Source organism: Mastacembelus armatus, chromosome 13, assembly GCF_900324485.2.
Source record: "Mastacembelus armatus chromosome 13, fMasArm1.2, whole genome shotgun sequence".
Classification (NCBI taxonomy): Eukaryota; Metazoa; Chordata; class Actinopteri; order Synbranchiformes; family Mastacembelidae; genus Mastacembelus; species Mastacembelus armatus.
In genome coordinates, this window is record NC_046645.1 from 7,969,377 (window position 1) to 7,990,431 (window position 21,055).

General features: G+C 39.1%; 2 protein-coding genes across 3 annotated transcripts in view; both read right to left on the minus strand.

The window, feature by feature from the left end:
• Window positions 1–7,491, minus strand: part of LOC113136230 (solute carrier organic anion transporter family member 1C1-like) — a 38,625-nt gene extending 31,134 nt beyond the window's left edge. Inside the window, exons 1-3 of the mRNA XM_033325510.1 lie at window positions 7,359–7,491; window positions 2,822–2,865; window positions 1,999–2,093 (exon numbers count right to left, since the gene is read on the minus strand). The gene's annotated coding sequence lies outside the window, so the exon portion shown is untranslated. The remainder of the gene's footprint in view (window positions 1–1,998; window positions 2,094–2,821; window positions 2,866–7,358) is intronic.
• LOC113136884 (cGMP-inhibited 3',5'-cyclic phosphodiesterase A-like) overlaps window positions 2,721–21,055 on the minus strand; it is a 43,390-nt gene continuing 25,055 nt past the window's right edge. Inside the window, exons 2-16 of one of the 2 annotated variants that reach the window (XM_026318022.1) lie at window positions 19,828–20,073; window positions 17,421–17,566; window positions 17,225–17,340; window positions 16,856–17,099; window positions 16,523–16,599; window positions 16,144–16,340; window positions 15,690–15,827; window positions 14,632–14,743; window positions 13,921–14,028; window positions 12,732–12,931; window positions 12,003–12,206; window positions 11,612–11,773; window positions 8,786–9,044; window positions 7,819–8,060; window positions 2,721–7,454 (exon numbers count right to left, since the gene is read on the minus strand). In XM_026318022.1, the coding sequence (XP_026173807.1) occupies window positions 7,443–7,454; window positions 7,819–8,060; window positions 8,786–9,044; window positions 11,612–11,773; window positions 12,003–12,206; window positions 12,732–12,931; window positions 13,921–14,028; window positions 14,632–14,743; window positions 15,690–15,827; window positions 16,144–16,340; window positions 16,523–16,599; window positions 16,856–17,099; window positions 17,225–17,340; window positions 17,421–17,566; window positions 19,828–20,073 (2,463 nt within the window). In that variant the 3' untranslated portion in view covers window positions 2,721–7,442. Of the gene's footprint in view, window positions 8,061–8,785; window positions 9,045–11,611; window positions 11,774–12,002; window positions 12,207–12,731; window positions 12,932–13,920; window positions 14,029–14,631; window positions 14,744–15,689; window positions 15,828–16,143; window positions 16,341–16,522; window positions 16,600–16,855; window positions 17,100–17,224; window positions 17,341–17,420; window positions 17,567–19,827; window positions 20,074–21,055 lie in introns of both variants that reach the window. The other variant, XM_033325509.1, reaches the window with a different exon arrangement.

Genomic DNA, 21,055 nt, shown 5'->3' on the forward strand with positions numbered 1-21,055 from the left:
CGGTCCCACTGGCTTGACAGGCAGTTTCAGCTCAAGGTCCTGTTAGTAGTCCATCATCAAAGTCAAAGTGAAGCTATGCTCAAACACAAAGGGCATGTTGAGCCCTCGCTATTTGCTCGGGTTTTGGTGCACTTTTAAACTCCTCTGTTAAGCTGGTTAGATGGGGCTCTGAAATCCCTTTTCTATACAGGGTCACACTGCTGAGACTGCATGGGGCTGCCAGCTACTTTCTAATGGAAACGCTGAGCATTCTCTCTATCTTCTCTGCCTTTTAAAAGTGGTATATCATGCACTGTCAGGGGCCACAGCAAACCGCAGACCAAATTGCAGGCACAGTTTGCATTTGCCCGGAAGGCAAACGTCTGTCTCCTACTAATGTGAACTGCACAGGTCACCAGAGCTTGATTCTGATGGTAAGCTTATTTAGAAAAAAATCAGGAGTGTACAAGATTTATGCTATTAAATGAGAGTATTGCTGCTGCAGGAGGTGGAACTAGGACTCAATGTTTTCCCTTTAAGGCAAAATGGCACAAACATGATAGAGGTCAAACAAGGAAAGTACTGATAAGATGTAATTATTGTAGACAAATAACTGTCAAAGCTAGAAAGTTAGAACAATCTTCTAGAAAAATGAAAATACATTAATAAAAAATATAAATAAAAAAGATAAAATCCATGTAATGAAGTACATCAAATAATTAAACTCTAATAAACTCTGAAGGTGGTACGAATTGCGATTTGAATTGCTCATTTTCTCATCATGAACACAGTGTGTCTGGCGTTCTCCTCTTAGGTTGGCCACGCACTAGATGAGTTTTAAATCTTCATCAAATTTAAAAACCACATACAGTTTCAACCTATTTTTAACATTATAATCCTCCAAAATACACACGCTAGATGATTTGGCCAGAACACGAGACCATACACCCGCCATCAAACGCGTAAGTTTCGCAGTGGTGAATCCACAGACAGGAGATGTCACAGAACCTTATATGATCAAATGTGACTTCATGACCTGTGCCTTTTCCTTGTACAACCCTACTGTTGTATGTCTTACAGGGACTCGAGTGGCTGCAATAATTTTACAAGCTGCTCTTTTTCTGTATTTCATGTGGGTTGTGTTGTGTTTCTGCTCACTGTTTCATAAAGCTTGTTGATTGTGGGTATTCTGTCTGAGGCGGCCAGATCAGGAATCATAAAAATCAAACATGTTTGATATTTTTTCAAGATTGAGAAAGCTCCAACTTGATCAGGAGCAGTAAAATAATAGAATTGACACCACACACTTGAGGATTATTTAGACAAATAATCAGTTGCAAAAATCCTCGAAAGGGGCCAAATCCCCATGGTCATTTTTTGGAGGGTGGGGGGGCAATTCAGGCCTAAAATTGAGTATAAAATTGTCTAGTGTATGGCCTTAGGTGGTGGCATGCTCAACTTAGCTTTAATATCAGCCAAATAACTGACCTTTTACTAACATTATTTGCACTACTAGAAATCCATCCATCCATTATCTATACCCACTTATTATTTAGGGTCCCAGGGATCTGCTGGAGCCTACCCAGGGCCACATAGAGACAAACAACCTCACACTCACTTCTATAGACAATTTAGAATCACCAATCAACCTGACATACATGTTTTTGGACTGTGGGAGGAAATTGGAGTACCTGGAGAAAACCTGCACAAGCACAGGGCAGAGCAGATGTACATTGGGATTTTAACCAGTACAAAACATGGGTCTTCTTCTTGGTTTGAAGAAGACCCATGGAGTTGGAGTGGAGGGAATGTTCTCATGTGACTTACAGCACTGCATTTTAGTTTACAAACTGGTAAAACCGACTTGGACTACAGCGATCAGCCTCCAGGTTTGAAAATGTTCTTTAATTTCCCTAATGGTATTGTCTTAGCCACTTAGCTATGCTGTAAAATTATTTACTTATTAGATGTCACAGTAAATACAGTAAATAGAACAATAAATAATCCTTTGGTAGTTACCCGTCTGTCTTTCTTCAAACAAATCAGTTCTCACAGCTACAAAGGCTCAGGTGGCTGCAGTAGCATCCTAGTGCTGGTCTGTGCTGGTCACACTCCTGTGAAATACAAGTCAGGTAGGAAATCAGACTGAAAATATAGAAAGTGGATGTGAGTCATTATAAAAATATGTGTAACAACTGCAACACATATGAAACAGTGGTACCTAATAAAAATGTCAGTGTAATTTTAAAATTTGTTATGAAAATGAAGCAATGTAAAATCCACTCACAAACTAAAAAAGAAACCAAGCCAGACGAGTGCACAGCATTTATAAATCTTATTATTCAACAATATTCACATTACAACATCAACACTGCTCTGCTAGTGACAGGTTCTAATAACCTCAATATATATATTGTATAGTTACTTTGTAATACATTGTCAAGAGGCACTTCCAGTAAATCTGGCAAAAGAGGAGCTACAGTATTGTGTCTAAATTACAAAACAGTAAAAATAAATATTTTTCTAAAAGTTTTTGTCATAATATACTTCTGAATCTGTACAGTATATATTTTTATACAAAGTCAAACAATATCTAGAAATAAAATGTCATATTCCCCTTAAACAAATACTGGTGAATCACACAATTTCCCCATCCTGTAGGTATTGCTACATGTGTTAAGTGCAAGATACTGGAGAGAAGAAAAGAATTGAGTCAGTGTAGCATCTGCTAGAGTAGTCGTCTTTGTCTTACTATAAGGGGGTGAAAAAGGTTTGTTTTGGTTTCCTTTGGAAGGAAAGCTGATGAATATAGCATTCAAACAATGTATGCATACATACATACTTGTGAAAATGGTATGGCACAGGAGCACGGCCCCCTATAAATGTCTGAAACAACAAACAATACAAAAAAAGGAATGTTTTTGGTTCAAACCATCAAAAAAGAAATTAGACGGGCTGCAGTCTGAGAACAGAACAGTTGGTTCGTTCCATTTTAGTGCTGCTCCTGCTGTCTACCGACTCGGCAGTGAACAATAACAAGAGGGTAAAGACGTGTGGGCAACACAGAGAGCTCCATTTGTTTAGATTAATGCTTAATGTTGCTTTAATCTGTCCTGCCTTCACATGAAAACAAAATATATACACCTCCAGACATCCTCACCAGGTTCAGGTTAACGCAGGTTAACACTGACAAAAAGGAAGATGCACGAAACATGATCGATTTGGGGGCTCATTTTGTGCAAATCACAACAAACCACAAAATTCAAAAGTTTCTTTGGTTTGCACAAATTAATCCAATGTGCAGCAATCCCCTTCTTCTATTTAGTTTGAAGAAACCACTGAGATAGTTTAGCTGTAATTAAGGGCCCCGCAGCTTCACTGTTTTCCGGCTAAGTTTTACTGAACATTTTGAAACAAGATAAAGTAGAATTATGTATGCCATGTAATAGCCTGACACAGATCAGTGGCAAGTATAGCCATGAGGATCAAGACCAAAAAGCCAACAGACAATGTGAGCGTTCATGTCTTGGTTTTTATGAGTCTTTATCTAATTTACAGTTTTATCAAAATTATGTTGTTTGAAGAAAGTCTTAATAGATATGTAAACAAAACAGAAATGAAAAGAAACCAATGGAAACTGTAAGCCTGCATTTGAAAATAGTCTTTATCTAAGTGTAGAAAATTTGTAAGAAGGTCAAGTGGCATGGACCATTATTTTCATTAAAGGAAAAAAAAACAAAACAATCTGTCCCCAAAAGACTGAAGAAAAATTGTTGATCATACCTATGACTAACTGAAAACCCCTAAATGGCAACAACAATGGTTGTTGATTTGGGCTGACAAAAACACCTACCTCAAATTGTATCACAGTTTTGATTAAGTCTCTTTGATTGGTGCTCTGTAGTGTGCACAGTTAGTTAGGTTGGATGAGAGGTGAAATCAAAGAAGGGAAGTGTGTATTGTGAGATCTGAATTCTCACATAGAACCACTAGCAAATCACATAGAGTTCAAGCAAATAAGTAAAGGGAGGGGGTGGCACGGTGTTGCAGTGATTAGCACTGTCACCTCACAGTATGAAGGTTTCAGGTTTGAACCCCGATTGACCTGGCACCTTTCTATGTTGAGTTTGCATGATCTGTGTCTGTGTGGATCCCCCCCCCCCCCAGATGTACAGGATACACAGTAAATGACGGCTGGATGACTGCAAACAAGTCAGCAGGACCCCCAATGTGGAGATGTGGAGCACAAGTCTGTCACATGAGGAAAAAAAAACAAAAGATCCAATATGCATTATGAAATAGTATGCACATTAGATTCCAAGTGCAACAATATTATATCACCGTATGGTTTGTAGAGTATTTACAGTGCATGGACCTCCAGCTCATTCATGTGTGCAAAAATGCCTAGTTTTTACAGGAGGCTTGTGGAGCCTTTTAAACTCTTGGTTATTTTTAGAATAACTGAAGTTTGAAAGCTATGGCTGCTGTACAGTGCTTCAAAAATGCTCAACTAAAAGACCCCAGTCCTACATGACTCACAGCTGTGTACACTGGTTGTATAACAGCTGGTACTTACATATCCTTTTTACTGCTACAGGTAGAGTTATCATGGCAAGTCTATGCAAGGTGAAGCCACTGGAAGACATTTGGCCCAGGAGGGGATTTGTAAGTCGAAGAGCTGCATCCATGTACACTACAAATACACTGCTGTCACATGTTCTGGCAGGCAAAATATGCCTTGTTCAGGGGTCAGATATCATTTTGTTATTTCATATTTTCTTTTGCAAAGCAACAATATAACATTTAATTAGGGACTGTTTTTGTCCAAGGATTCCTGTCCTGCTAGGAGTCACTTCATCACTGAATGTAATTCTGCTTTTTAATCATGCATTGGATGGATTATACTGGATTATATACTCAGCAGTTTATTAGGTACACCTAGTTCAAACTAACACAGGCCTATTAAACAGTCCAGCAAACAAACCCTATGCCAACTGGGTTTATTTTTAAAGGTGAAATTTAGTTAAATTAAGCTTTTTTAAACATCTACAATCTCTACCATAAAAAAAGAACTTCATCACTTATTAGGAGCTCTCAACTTTGATATGAAGGCTGTACTCTAGTTAGCATGGCCTTCCTCTTTCAGAGCAGTAAAACAAGCTCAACTACTGCATCCTTTTCTAAGTACAGGGAATAAGCAGTGAAGGGCATTATGTTGCACAGTTCAGCCCTCCTTTGCACAATGGGCATTTTGATAGCAGTGCAATGGATAAAGCTGAGGATTTAGACAGTATTAACACAAGCAAAATTCTGAATTGAAAAATTTGGACATGGCAGAATAAGCTTAATCAGTAAAACCAAGTTTGTTTAAAGGAAGGCTTCATTTGTTTTTATCCACAAAGTGGCTATCCTTAGTGGATGTCAGCTTTTCTATCTTATGTTCTTGTTCTGGTTGCTGTTTTTATGACAGTGTTTCAAATTTGAAAGAGGTTCCCTCCCTGGTAACGTGTTTGCACTCTCATCTTTTGTCTGATCAACACTCGCCAAGCAGCTCACCTGTAATTCTCAGCTTGCATGGCTTCAAATTGAGGGGGGCTCATTAAATGTGTAATGTTTATAGTGACATAGCAAGTCTCAACATCTACTGAAGCAAAATCGGTGCTGCTTAAATGCCTCTGACAAAAAGTGTCATGCAGATTTAACAACAGCCTACATTGTTTTACCTGTCCAAGTCCACCTCGCTCTCTGATCCAACCCTAAGTCTCAGACAGCGTCTTCAAAAGGTGCTATCAAGGAAGTCCTTACGTTGTGTAAAAATGAGCTTCTGATCACTTTGATCAACTTTGACACAAAGTAACCGTGACAGATTGCCAAGTGAAGACAAAGCATCCTTCAGTCTCTCCAAGTGAATCCACCTATAGTATTTCCAGTGTCAGGTCAACACTGTACTGCATATTTTGTAGACTTCTGCAGCAATGTGAAAAAGATGTGAAACTCCTCTGACCTTTCATAAGCAGCAACAAGCAAAGGAAATGCCCCCTGCTACCCCCTCCCCCATAACTAAGTCTCCTCACAAAGGCTTTTCTCCATGTTCCATCACCACCAATCTGAATATCTGAGGACATCAAAGGAAAGAAATGACACCCCGCATTAAGCCATACATTATGCTATCAGTGAGGATTACAAATAGAGAGCAAAACCCAGACATGTGGTGAGTCAGCTGGTCTAAAACAGATTAAAATTAAAACTGTGTAGTATCTGCTAATCTGTTGCATTTTTACTTTAAAATGAAACTATACAGAACATCATCACCTTCGCTGACAGTTTTTGTCGGTATGTTTCTCGTTATTCGTGCTACATTAAATTCTTATCTTTCCCAGTCTGCCTTTTTTATTTGCTCCCACTGATGACTGACTACACGTGCAGATAAAACGACCCTTATAGTGCCACAGAAGAATACAAATAGCAGCATTTCAGAATATGAAGAATATGCACCTCACTGATCCTAAATTTGGCTTACCTGGCTAAATAAATTAATTGTTAATATCATATATTAATAATCGTTATACAATTTCATATATAATTAATGTATTACAATATTACATAACTTTGTATGTCCTAAATTAGCGTTAATGTGAATAGTATAGAAACCAAAGGGACACTGACACTGAAAAAGCAGACAAAATGAAATAAATTTGTTAAATACTGTATAACAAGATCTACTGTATAATCTTGTTTCCCTTATGATTCCTTTGTGATGCACAAAGGGACTCACGAGCCTCAGGGGACCATCAGTAAATCAATAACATCTCAAACTGCACAGAAAGAAAATCTCAAAGCTGTGCCAAGTAAAAGGACAAGGACATTGCAAGTTTTTGTTTCTTTCTCTCTACAGGTTTGTGCCTTCCTGAGTTGTGTGGCCTGGAAATGTGTAGGTGTACTGGACTAATTTTGAGTAAGAAAACAGAAGAGGAAAAAAAATGCAACTAAGGACAAACATTGTTTGACATGAACAAAACATTGTTTTGTATGTTTTCCCTTGAGTGAGAATAAAGCTTTTAGAGCAACAGGGTTCCTTGTTAAACTTCCTATCAGTTCTGATTGTGGAATGTGTTTCTACTGTAGCATTGTGTCTGCGAGTGTGTCTGTGAAGCTTGTGTGGGTGTATGCCTGTATACACAATGTACTACAACTGACTCTTTTTTCTCATCTGAAATCCACAAGGCTCAGTGGACACAGCTTTTTCCCTGGCTTTCATCCCATTGTCCTCAAGGAGAAGGGGCTTGTTGCACATCCTTAACTGACTGGGAGCTCCATGGTGTCCTGATGCTTGGGAGCAAGAAGCAGGGCAGGGGTGCTCATGACAGTGTATTACTCACTGGTGGAGTGAATCAGTGAATCAGCATGGTTGGCCCACAGTGCAAAATGGGCAGCCTGGGTGAGGACATGGCACCAAATCCAGACTACAACAAATGCTACAAAAAAGGAAAAAAAAAAATGCAGTCCGTTTTTTAGCTTCTTCTTCTGCATCTTAGTCTTTTCATCTTTTGCTCAGCTCACTTTTCTCCCCTGGACTGATGCACTGGCCAAGCATCAAACCTGTCCTCAAACCCTGTTTTTGTTAGGCACATGTTACCCAAAACATCTACAGTGTAGTGTCAAAGTGATGTGCTGGCTACCATATCAAGAGTTTAGTTAAGTTTAGTTAGGAAAGAGACAAATGTTTTTAGATAAAATTCCTGGTTTACAAGGAGCTCAAAGTTGATATTACTCTGGTTCTTCTTTTCCCCCTGAAGTCTCTGACTGTGGAAGGATTTCCTCTTCCTCTATAGTCAGTATCTCTTCCCTTTCATCAAGGCCATCAGTTGAATCCTCCTCTTTGCTTGCTTGCTCCTCCTCTTCCTCATGAATGGCTGTGATTGGATCGGTTGAACTGCCAATGCAGTTTGCATCCTCTTTCTGGGCTTCCTCCTCAGCTTCTGAAGCAATGACTCTTTTCCACATTTCATGGTTTTCCAAAAGATGTTTTGTGATCTGGCAAAAAACTTTTCTCCTTCTCATCTTTTTGGTTTCTTGGAGCCCTAACAGACACAAAAACCATCAGTTAGACAATATTCTCATCCATCTCTCTGCAAGAAAAGCAATAAGTATATTTCCCAAAATGTCTTTAAATGGGTCATTCAGTTTGCTAGCTGTGTAACTCCATGGGTGCAAATGCTTTCCAATAAATATAGATGAAACAGTCATATTAACAAATGAACAGAGAAAGTTTGCACTAATAAAATGCACTCGTACATATCAGCAATTCACCTTTAAAGAAATTCACGTGATTGATTTTCGTTTGCGAATCTTAACTTTAGCTTAACTTTACCCGAAGAGAAGAGCCAAAAAATTCAGACAGACCCTTCCAGACAAATCTGTCCAGGTCCCACCAAGCAACAAGAGATTAAGCTCACAGTTTTAAAGTTGCAGTGTGTAAAATGTGAAACAGTTAGTGTCATCTATTGGTGAGATTGCAGAATGCAACTTTGAGCACCCCCCTATTTCCAGGCGTAAGGGTACAGTGGCTGTTACCTTTAAAACACATGATTCCCTGTCTACAACCAGTGTTTGGTTTGTCCATCCAGGGCTACTGTAGAAACAAACCAACATGGCCTGCCCCCTATGTAGATTTTAACGGCTCATTCTAAGATTAAGAAAATGCAGGGTGTTATTTTTTGGTGATTACACACTGAATAAATTCTCGCTGAGGCTACATTCATAGTCAGTGAGATATTTTCTGCAACATGAGCAACAGTTGACATACGGGACGTTGTTGATGCATTCTCATCAGCCATGTCTTCTTCTTCCTCCTCTGTATCTTGTCCTTCCTTTGCCTCTTCTGCCTCCATCTCTCCATCAGGTGGGTCAACCCAACGTCCTGGCATAAGAGCAGCAGAGTCATAGGAGGAGCACAAAGGTCCCACTATGTGCGTGATGAATGACTCCTGGAGTTTAGCAAGCTGCGGAGCTGAACGGTCCATGAATGGGCTGATGGGTAGGCCCAAGCTTGCTTCTTCATCACCCTAGAAGATATATACATTGCAGTCCAGTCACCGTAATACTTAAGGCCAAAGTTGGGCTTTTCTGTTTTTTTAATAGACTACAAAATAAAATGAGGCATATTTAACTGTCAAAAAAAAGATATTACACCAGCAATGTGATCCAGATAAAACACATTTTATTTAGACCCAACACTTTCACAGACTTACTCCGTTAGATTAATTCTCACTCAAGTTGTTTAAACTCTACTGACAGCACAGAAAGTGCTAGATATACTGCCTCTGGGCACAACCTACTGTAAGTAGGTCAAGAAGACTACAGATAGAAAAACATCAGTTCAAACATGGCTGATGTGTATCAATCATATAAATGAGACTGTCTGCAGAGGTTTGCCACAAAGATTTGTAATGATGTCTACGTCACCACCAATAAAGGCTGACATAAATATTCTAATTATGTTTAACTTGATCGATATGGCCAGCCTATACATATTTAGTGGCCAGACTCCCCACAATACTTCAGATGTTTGTCTAAATAGATGCCAAAATGGAGCTGGGCTGTTCCTTTCTCATCCTTGGTATATTTGTCATTTATGCCAAATCCATTTTTCTATATTCCACACATAAGGCATAGGTATGATAAATGAATATTTTATCCATTGGTTTGAATCTCATCTTTGGTTTTTTCTGCCGACTGCATTATAGGTAGCTTTGTTCAGCTCCACAAAAGTGAGGCCATATCTTCAAAATACACCTGTGCAGAGCTGGCTCCACCACCGTATTTTACAGAAGACATATATATAAAAAAATTGAACTGTATGAATTTTCTCAACAGAATATAAATACATTAACCTTGATTTTGGGATTTCCCTGTTTCTCAGTTTCCCTTTTTCTCCAATTTCTGTGGCTCCAGGTGGCTGTGGTTCATGATGCACATTGTCTGATGTGTACTTGTACTTTCATATGTTATGTTTCTTTTCTGAAGTCAGGTCTTTTTCACAGCGATTCAGTAGAACAGAGGGGGGCAAAGGCTGCAATTGCTATGGCAACCAGCAACCTGGATGGTGTCACATGGCATCACTACACTAGTTCTTGTGAGAGCTGTGAGTATATGTGTTTATCATAAACAGAAAATGTAAATGTCTTGAATATTAAGGCAGTGCATTGCAGATGTAAATAATGTAAATGCATGTGTGTATATCTGTAGTGACACTGTTGCCTCTGAGGGTTTCAGTTCCATCCCTGTGATCTTCCTCTGTGTGACTGTGTATGAGCGCTGTCAAGAATGACTCATTTAGGTCATTCATCTCCCCTCTTAAGAGGAAAACATACGCAAACCCTCTCTCTCTCACTTCACCCACCCCCTGATGCTAGCACTCAAAGGACACACATAATACTCAAAGCTATTATGAGACAGAACAGCAGGTTTGAAAGGAGCAGCAGAATGCTAAACATTGGAAACAAATCAGAGGAAGGACGTTTTATGCAGCAGCCAGCACAGCTCTGATTAGACGGTTGTAGCTGTTACACAGTGTTCTGATATCTCATCTTTCCTCTCAGAAAAAAAATCTATTCCGGTTTCTATTATGGCCAACAAGTCTCAATTTACTGCTATTCCACTTACAACATGCCGTTGCTAGGCAAGTAATCATAACTCTCTGGCTAATCAGATTTTATCAACTTGCTCAGCACTAACTGAACTGACCAAACAGAGGCACTGTTACTTAAGACCAGGATGTGTTGCCAGGCATCTATCTACAGTCTCTCCAACATAATCATGACCTAATAGTGATCTAGTGTTCTATTTCTGCTCTGAGGGAACATCCAGTTAAGCATTTGCCGAAGGATCCTTAAGCAAGAAATCAAAACCTTAAAATCGGCAGCTCCACATGCTATGTACACATAAACTAACTTAGCTTGCAAAAGTCATTGTTTTTTATTCACACTATTTCCGCAGACTGGAATTACTGCAACTTACTGCAGCTGCAACACCCAAGATGCAGTTAGCAATGCAGCTGGTGACTTTTACCTTCATTAGTTACATTTTGTTTAACTATTCATTAAATGTTGTGTAAAGTGGTTGACTAACATACGATAAATCTATGTTTTTCTCGCTGATCTTTTCATTGGATTGAAATGAGCAAGATCAGTTGGGAAAAAGGCACCCTATGTACCTCTGTGGACCAATCGGAAAGAGCAACATTTCAATTCAAATTTGATTACAGTATTTGAGTTGACAGGTCAATCAAATCTGATTAAACCACACCTACACAGTCTTGATGAAGCAGATTAGCTGAGTTTTGTATTAAACTCCTAATCAGTAAGAATTAATTATGGATGTATTTTTAATTATGACCAGTGGTTATGTAATCCTGAATATTTTTGTTATACTTTCAGGTTTAAATGATCACATAAGCACATGTACAAATAATGATATCACACTTTGCACATTTACATATTTTTTAAGTTAAATAACTTTTTTGTTTTCAGTGGCTATAATTTAGTCTTGACTTATTATGAGGTTATATTTTTAATTCGAAGACACTCCAGTATTTGCTCCCATATGACTGGAGACATTTTTATGAGCATACCTGTTCGTAGAACTCGTTGACGATTCCCTCTGTCCACTGCAGGTGCAGCTCCTTACACTTCAATGGTCCGTTGACGTCCGCCAGCTTAATGCACATCTGGCACACAAGCAGTCGGTCATTTTCATTGGTCCAATTAATACCAGACACGCCCTCATCACCCACCTGGGGAGATGTGCACAGGAAGGTGAACACAATTATGGATTGCAAAGAATCCCCCAGAGATTGTTTGTCAGCTTAAATTTAGCTTTATTTCCCAGCTTAAATCTGGAAGGCTGTTTTTATTACAGGAACAGAAGAAAACAAATGTTGTGGGGCATTATCCAATAACAAACAATTAATAAAGGTAGATCACATCATTTACTATAGTTCTCTAGCAGATCAGAATGTTTACCTTTGCATTAAATTCTGCGAGAAAGTCAAAGTGCTTTTTGAGGTCGGTGGCCAGGATGGCTTCAATGACCAGGAAACGGAAGCGCTTGAACTCCACATGTTCAAGGTTAACCAGGAAGTTATACTCTGGGCGTGACATGAAGAGGTTCCAAGCAGCAGCTGCATGATGGTTTTCCAACACCGATCGGTCATTGTAGAGAAGGGCCTACAGCGCAAGAGGAAATAGTGAAACTAACAAGATCAACTGCAATAGCAGAAAACAACAGGAACTTAGCCTTATTTATTAGATCATAACTTTGTTTATATTATGACTGTTTCCTAAACAGAAATATCAAGCTCTGAATCTTAAAATGTTTAATTACATGCTGCAGAGCTGAAAATAACTGTCTTGTTTCTGTTAATATATATCAGGGAGATTTCTGATTTCACAGATACCCTTCTCCTTTCAGGAGCTAGAATATTGTTGGCACTGAAGGTGCTTTGTTGATAAATGGTACCACTGCTTCGCTAAATATAAGAGATATATTGCATATTAACTGGGTATTGGGCAAAGTTAGAGCCTAGATGTCAGATGTTAACTTTGAAAATGCAGTACTCTGTTCAGATAAAAAGAAACTTTTTGCCCTTGTCTGTTGTGAAACCTACAACAGGTAATGTTGATCCATCAGTCCCATCTCTCTATTGATCCATCATCATCCAGGGCCACTGAAGCACACATTTATTTATTTACCTGCGGTGCACTGGTAGCTACTAGAAAGGCGTTGGTTCTTCCAGGATGGTCATAGTCATGCATGGCAGCAGCTACAAACAGGGCCATGAGCTCCAGGGCAGGGATAAGGCCAGCCAGGGTGCCATAACCTTCCTCCAGCACAGAGTTCATCTTGGATACCAGGAAGCCTGTGGCACCAGGTGCAATCCCGTTTTCTGAATCTAGGGCAGAAAGATAACCCAGATCAGACTCCAGTCACTGATACTGCACTCTGCTGACATGTTGGCATTTTTTCTTATTGTAAAACCTAAGGTGCTATTAGATTGTTTTATTTAATATCATTACCTCTTCAATATCTATCATGACAATGCTGCTAACTGTAAAATCATTAGTGACAATGCAATATCAGCTGGCAACAGGGAGGGAAATAAAATTGATACCACGAAAAGTGAGAGTGACAGTAAGCCTGCTTCGACAGTTTGTTATGTTGTACTTGTGGCATTGTTTAAAAATACATAAACAAGAGTGAATTTAAAAAATGCAAAAACATTTACTTAATTGCTGAGTGCTGTCTCTGGGTCATTAGCCAAAGAAATTCAATGTAACCTTTAATTATTCAAGTGTTTGTCTTGTGAGTGCAGTCATATAAACATAACTGACTGTGTGTGCACACGTTTCCCGTTTGTATACGCACATTAACCCGCCTGTCCATGTTTTTCTGTCTGAATGACTGTCATGCCAAAATGTGTGTATGCTTTGTTTTGAAATCACATTGTGTGTGCGTGTATGTATGTCTGTGTGTGAAAGAGAGAGCAAGACTAATATGACTGCCGTGTTACCGTAGTGTTATGAAAGACAAAAATAGGCAGGGAAAATTAACAATTTAACAAGTCATCATCAGTTTTTGTATTTTAATTTAATTTAATTTATTCTAACTTTTCTTGTTAGGAGGGACACTTTATTGACTTCATTAGATAGCAATTATAGAAAGCAATAGCAGGAAACAGATGAAACAAAGGTCTCTGAAACCTGGGACACTAACCCTTATGCCACAGGAGGGCACAAAAGTGGTATAAGGTCAATTCAAACTAAGTTGCTGGAGTAAAAAAATAGACCAATCAAAAGACTTAAATTGCCCAAAACATGGCAAGATAAGTATTGATGTACAGGTTTGGTTTAAGAAGCTAGAGTATTTTTAAAAAGTCCTCACTGGTGTGTATCCCATTTTCTGTTGGCAGGGTGGGCAGGCCTGGCACTGGCTGAGTGGTGAGGTACCAAACAGCATGCAGTACATCTGTGGCATGGGTCCGGTTGTGATCTGGGGAGAGTAAAATAAAATGCTAACTGGCACCAGTGGAAGGCACTTTGATGAAATCTCAGCTGCAGTAGCCATCAACAGAAAGTAACACAAAAATATACAGAAACATATACAACTAGGCTAAAGCCTTTTAACACAGGAAGGAAGATCAGTTCTATAATCACATCAAATTTCTGTGATTTTATAGAATTACTGCAGCTTGAAAACATGTCTCACCAGTCAGAGAGACTGTGATATGTAATAAAAATATAAACATAAATTATAGTTTTAGAAGTTGTTGATCTCATCTTAAAATGTTATCTTAATAATAAGGCACTGAAAGTCCCAAAACATGCCATCACAACATTATGAGAAACATTTGTCCCAAATGAAAATCAATTGAGACAAACACACGTAAAAACAGATATGACCATCTTCTCTTATTAAAGAAAAAAAAGTTTTACAGCTGAAAAAGCTAATCATTCTGCTAACTGTACAGCAAGCACATGCCACAAATGAATCAGACCTGAGGTTTGTATTACGAGCAATACATCCCCCTTGTGGCAGTTAAATGTAATACTTGTCGACTTCTCATTTTGATCCAAATGAAGACCTTCTACTCACAAGGGATGTCTCTGTATCCATTCTCCAAAGCATGGAAATAGTTCATGAACTCTTGTACAGGTATCCTGAAGGTCTCAAACAGACCCGTGTCTTCAAAAAGCCTGAAAGAAACCTGGGACATAACACAACATAAAACATATAAATATAAACCTAAAATGTTATATGTTTTATTTATAATTTTATAAACAATAAAATAAAAATATTTATAAACATAAAACAAATACTGAGAATCATCTACAATACTTGTGCATACGTTTTAGGCACTTTAGATGTTTTATATTCTTATCATAAAACACCATCAGATGTCTGATTGATCCCCAGTTCATTCTCTTCAACCCCATAAAGAACCCACTAGGGTTCATGAAGAACTATTTTCATAGGCAAGAAGGACCAGGGGTCCTGCATCAGATGGTCTGACCCCCATGGAGCCCTGATCTGGGCAGTGTGGAGTCAGTCTGGGATCATAAGAAGAGACAGAAGACACTGGGACAGACTGAATCTAAAGAATTGCAGCAATTTCTCCAATGTGCTGCAAACTATGTGCAGGTCACACCAACAAGAATTGCTGCTGGTTTAAGGGCAAAGTGCAGCAAATACTTAGATTTAGGTTTTGTTCCCTTTACTGCACTTTGTATGAATTTAACTGAATGAAAAACTGAATTGATGTAATTTATATTAAAATCATCCCCTGTACATTTTGGTGCCTGTAACATTTGCACAGTACTATATGTAGAGGTTTAGATGATTTGTTATGCCTGATAAGAAAATTTCTATGCAAAATAAAATTTAACATAATGATATGGTGTCATTCACATTAGTCAAGTCAGGTCCCAGTTTTGTGGGTTCAGTCACTAATTTCCTAGTGCTGCTGTCGTTGTCGCAGGCTTAATATGACAATATGACCAGAGCTACTTGAGCTACAGAGCTACCAGAGCTACCAGAGCTACTTGTCGGTTAAAGTAAGTCCGTTTTTCCGTAGGTAAATCAGTACTGATATGTGTTTAATTAAGTCACTATCACATGGATTACAACATTTCCTCACTAATTAGTATGTTTACCTGACTGAGGATGCAGCCTGTTTTGCCATGAGCCTTCTCCACTAAACTGAAAATGGGAAAGTTCCAGTTGTTGAGTTGACTCATCAGAGGCTCCAGCCCTGGCATCACCACAGGATCTTGGACTGAGACTGGCTTGTCCTGTCAGATGAAGGTAGGGATACAGAGGAGAAAGCCAGAAAGTCACACACATAACGTTCATAATTTTAACATTCCCTGGTAAACGTATGTCATCTAACAAGTCTTTCCATACATGTACACTAACACACTGCACCACTGTTTGGTTTCCAGCATTTAGAGAATGCATTTTCTAAAACTGCTGTTATTTATTATGCAGTAGGCCTACCTCTACCTAACAACGGTAAATAAAAATGAAATTATTGGTGCATGTTAAAGCATGTAATAGATAACTGAGACTACATTTGCATTGGTAAATTAAACCTGTCTTTTTGCCTACTTCTGGTGATGGCAGGAGTGGGTGAAGAATGATGCCCTCTGTTGGATACTCCCTGCAACCTTCCCTTGCTTCAGGTGGTTTCTTTCCACCTTCCCCCTCCTCTTCATTCTGTGCAAAGTCACTGCTGTCACTGTGGTTGGTCTCATAGGTGCTGTCGTAGGTGCTGTCATAGTCTGATGAAGCCACTGCATGTTCATCTGGGAGACAATCATCATACATGTATGACTTACAGTTAGATTGGTGTTGGCAGTTGTACAAAGTAACAATGAGGGGAAGTTTAGACACAGTCTGCATTGTATGAATCAATCACCTTATCAACCTAGAAAATAATCTGGGACAACAATCACATTAATTTCTCAAAGGCACACTGCTATTTTACCTGGATGGGGTATTCTGTCTCCTTTGTCAACAGATTCTGCCCCATGACTTAGTCGATTGTTGAATGGCCTGCCACAGCTGAGAGAAACAGAAGAGAAACAGTGAATAAGTTTGAATAATTTCTGGGCCATCCTGTTTATTCACGCTCCTCTGATTAATGAAATGGTTCCTGTCCTCTCAGTAAAGACTAATGAAGTGACTCATTTCCCTTAATTTTGCACAATGGACACTGATATGCACATAGACACACACACATTTAAGCTTTTTATTTTTAGAACTGCTCATCAAATTGTAACTAAAGAGGACATCTAGTGTGGGACTGGATGTATGTTACCTGCCGCAGAGTGATGGAGGCCGCCAGTGAGACGTAGTGGAGCTCGGGGCGCTCTGGCTGTGAGTTAAGGCTCTGTGATGGCTTTTGGGGACCATAGAAGCAGTTGCTCGCTCTGTTAGTGGCCCCGTTGGATCAGGAAGCTGCACTGAACACGTTTTTATCGTTGGGCTGGAGACAGGAGTGCCCTGGACAGGAGGAGATGGGCTTGGAGAGCCCAGAGGTGATACACTGGAGGGTGGGAAACCTGGAAAACACAGTTTCCAATTTAAACAAAAAATCAAACATACATAAATACCTCTTTTACTGAAGTTACTTACTAAACATACTCAACTTTTACTCAGTGTGTGAAGTAGATTTGCACACACACACCTGGTCTTCCCAGTGGTTTGCTGTAGATGTGGTTGGAGGTGACAGAGGCAGCACAGGAGGCAGACATCGAGCGACTCTTTGAGATGGTCATCATCACTGAGTTGTTCCATACCTCACTGGTTTAATTTAAAAAAAAAAAACAGTTAAATATCATACAGTATCAATAGTATCCGCATCAGTGAGTGGGTGACAATACCTGTCTGTGGTGTGTTTGATGCTAGCTGAGCGGTCTCGGAGGACAGGGCCTGGTTCGATGGTGGGAAGGCCTGTGGCTGAGGTGGTCGTAGTCCACGTTGATGAAATTCTCCTTAGCAACCCAGGGGGCAGACTGCGCCTTAGACGCTGCAATAGAGATACACAAAACACATGAGGTAAGTAGGACAATCCAAAAATTACTGAGATTTTCAATACATAGTTGCCTCTTTTTGGACAGTTAGAAACATCATATATGTTTACCTTCTTGTGTTTTTTTTACATTCAGTATATTATCTTTCATGAATAAATGGATCTATCTGTGTGATTTCTACACTTTTTTGTAGATGTCAACATATTTGACACCACTATAACTATGTGAGCCTCTCTGGAGACAATTTATAATATATTTTGTACAAATATTTTCTGTCAAATTCTTTGTGGGTTAAACTTACTTGGCAATAAATCTAACTCTCATTTGTTTAATGCATGCTACCATTACTTGCTTCAGCAATCATTCAATTCCCCAACATTTTTCCCCAGACATTTAAGTCAATTTTAGTTTAATCTTCTAGTCACATTGTGTAACAATATATCTAACACTATTTGGACATTTTAAATTGAAACTGAGAAAAAGCTGGAATCACATTTTACTCTGTCCATAAAAAGTGCTTGTGGCCACTCAGCGACAAAATGCTGCCAACAAAATGAACAATCAGAAGTTCTAGCTCTGCAGGTAAACCTCTACTCTACTCTGTGAAAGAAATCATAGTTCAATTTATTAGACATTTCAACCGTAGTCTTGTTTAAACTATCAAACAAGTATTTTTCTACAGAGCAACTGTTGTACATCATGTTCTCCTTCAGAAAAGTAAAGCATCAAACTAGAAGCATGCCCTATTTATTCTTCAAGCCAATTCCTGTTTTTTAAAACATATGGGAGGCAGAATGGTAGGTTGAAAGGAGACATGCTTGTTTCCCCTGAGGTACCAATCTATCCAACATTGTAAATTTTGTTGAAAAGCCATGAGCAAAACTTGGTTATTTGTCAGCTTGTATTTCTGTACAATTGGTGTGTTTTTCTAAAAGCACCCCTCTCAAACAAACACACACAAATCACAGAGCAGGAATAGAACATAGAGGGCAGCAGAGGATCAACTATCTCTACTACTGGGAAAAATATCATATACATTTAAGGCGACTACTCATCATTGCTATCCACACACACACACATATACACACCTGCTGTTGCACATATCTGTAGTTGTATACTATTGAACCCCAATGACTGTAGTCTAGTCAGAGATGAAAGAATGACAGAGGAGGGGAGATAGTAAAATAGAGAAGAGGGTCGGGGTGAGAGAAGGGGCACATGGTGGTAATCAATCACAGTAAACGTCATGTCTGCTTTTGCTTTTGTGAATATTATTATTGTGTTTGAAATGCAGATCTGAAACATCTGCACTTCATTCTTATTCAACAATAGTGTAGCTGACAAAAATAAAAGCAGACATGACGATGCAGGATATCTCCCTATAATGAAATGAATATAAACCAACTACAAGGAAAATGCCATATAACCCAACATTATGTTTTGGAAAACGTGTGATGTAAGCTAAGTGCTTTATATGAAGCAATGCACTGTAAAGACAAGTCATTGGTGACCAGAAGGTGATTCATTGTTTTGAAGCTGTTATAGGTTTCAAATAGTTCCTGAACTTTTATCAAGCCTTTTGTTAAAATAGTCTGTCACAGTTTTTAGTTCAGATTCATTTAACAAGTCAACATATGTGAGCTGAATCACCAGCCTGAACCCAATGCCACATGCAAACTCACAAACCACCAGTGAGCTAAGATGAGCATCAGCAACAACGGTATCTCACTGAAATCCACCGACATGGGCTGAGCGTTTGACTGTGCTCAGACAGTGCAAAAGCTGCTCGTCTCTTTTCTGGTAGGCTATCCCGCATTACATCACACGCTTTATTTAGTTTCCTTGCTTTCTTAAGTGCCTGCACACATTTTAAAGCACTGGCCTTGTAAAACATTAAAAGCCCTGTGGAAGCCCGTGCGTCATTGTCAGCTACATTACAGACTCATGCCATGCCAGCAATGAGGAAGGAGACTGGGGAGAAATGAGGCACACCTATGCACACATATAATGTATGCATAAACTTATATTGCAGCATATAGCACCTTAGGTTGAAAACCACTGAGGGTTTGATTTTCCTATATGTGTAAATCCATTGTGTAATACAGACTATAGCTGAGTTTGAACACACTTATATACTCAGTGCTCTCTGTTTGTTGGCAAATTAACCTTTAGTCCTTCAAATTTCAAATTGTGGTTCGGCCACTGGACATTATCTCAAAAATCTAAACACAGAGGCACAAGAAACAGAAACATTTACCTTTGGAATGGCCAGTCTCTCTGCTTTTTCTGGCCCCTCCTCAGAGTCGGAGCAGGTGTGCGTGTCTGCATGGACGCGAGGCCGGTGGAGTGGCTGGAGGTTAATCTGGGTGCTGAGGAGGTTGCTGACAGCTTTCAGAGAGCTGCAGGTGTTAGGGGGCAGTGAAGGGTCTGCCAACAGGTCTGTGATCAAACCATGAGCCTCACCCATCACCGCAATGTCCACTACCACACTGGTCCCCGAAGACTAGAAGATAAGATGAGGAAAGAAGAAGACGAGAAAGAGAATAAGATAATCATTCTTCTTTCATCTTTTCTAGTGTAATGGGATGATGATATGATAAACGCGTCACACCACACTGACGCACAAGGCTTCTTTATCTCCACAGTTGAGAGAGGAAGAGGATCTGTATGACTGTGTAATGGAGACAGTACATGTACTATGTGTGTGCTTTCTGCATGTGTGCATCTGTCTTTATAGTAATATGAACACATTATAGCTGACAATAAAGGTAATAGCAGTTACTTAGGTTGAACCTAATAGGTTAATAAGGAGTAAGACAGTGTTAAATGAAACATGAAACATCACGACCAGAAGTCCTGAAATATTTATCCAGGAAGAACACACTCCACTCTCTACCCTACGTGTTTTCAGTATAGATTCCACAGTTAACTACCCCGATAATGCCGATATGATCGATCATTTGGCTGTTACAAGATGTTGCAGCACAAAAACAAAGTCGAATGTTGACATTCCTGACTAGTTTTAGCTTGACAGGGATAGACCAAGTTGAAGTAAAGTTAAATGTATGACAACACAAATGTGATATAAAAATCATATGAAGCACATTTTATTTTACAGCTTCATTTTACCATTACATGTTCATGTTGCATTACACTAAATGTATTGAGTGTGTGAATTTTGCAAGAGTCAGCTGAGCTGTAGCTCACCACTGAAGCCTTGATGAACTGTGTTATAAAGTAATACTGTCACTTTCATGGCAGAGTATTTCTCCCACTCTTGCATGTGATGCCGATGCTTTTACTTTAGTTAAAATCATAGCAGTCAAACTTGTTTAAAATTGTTCTGACAGCTATTTGACCAGCAAAGGTTTGCCACATTTGAGTCCATAAACATCTGACATGGATTTTACCTGCTATTGTTTGCTTGTTGATCCTAGTGCTGATAACATACCTTTGTTTCATAACAGTGCAGAAACCATTAGATG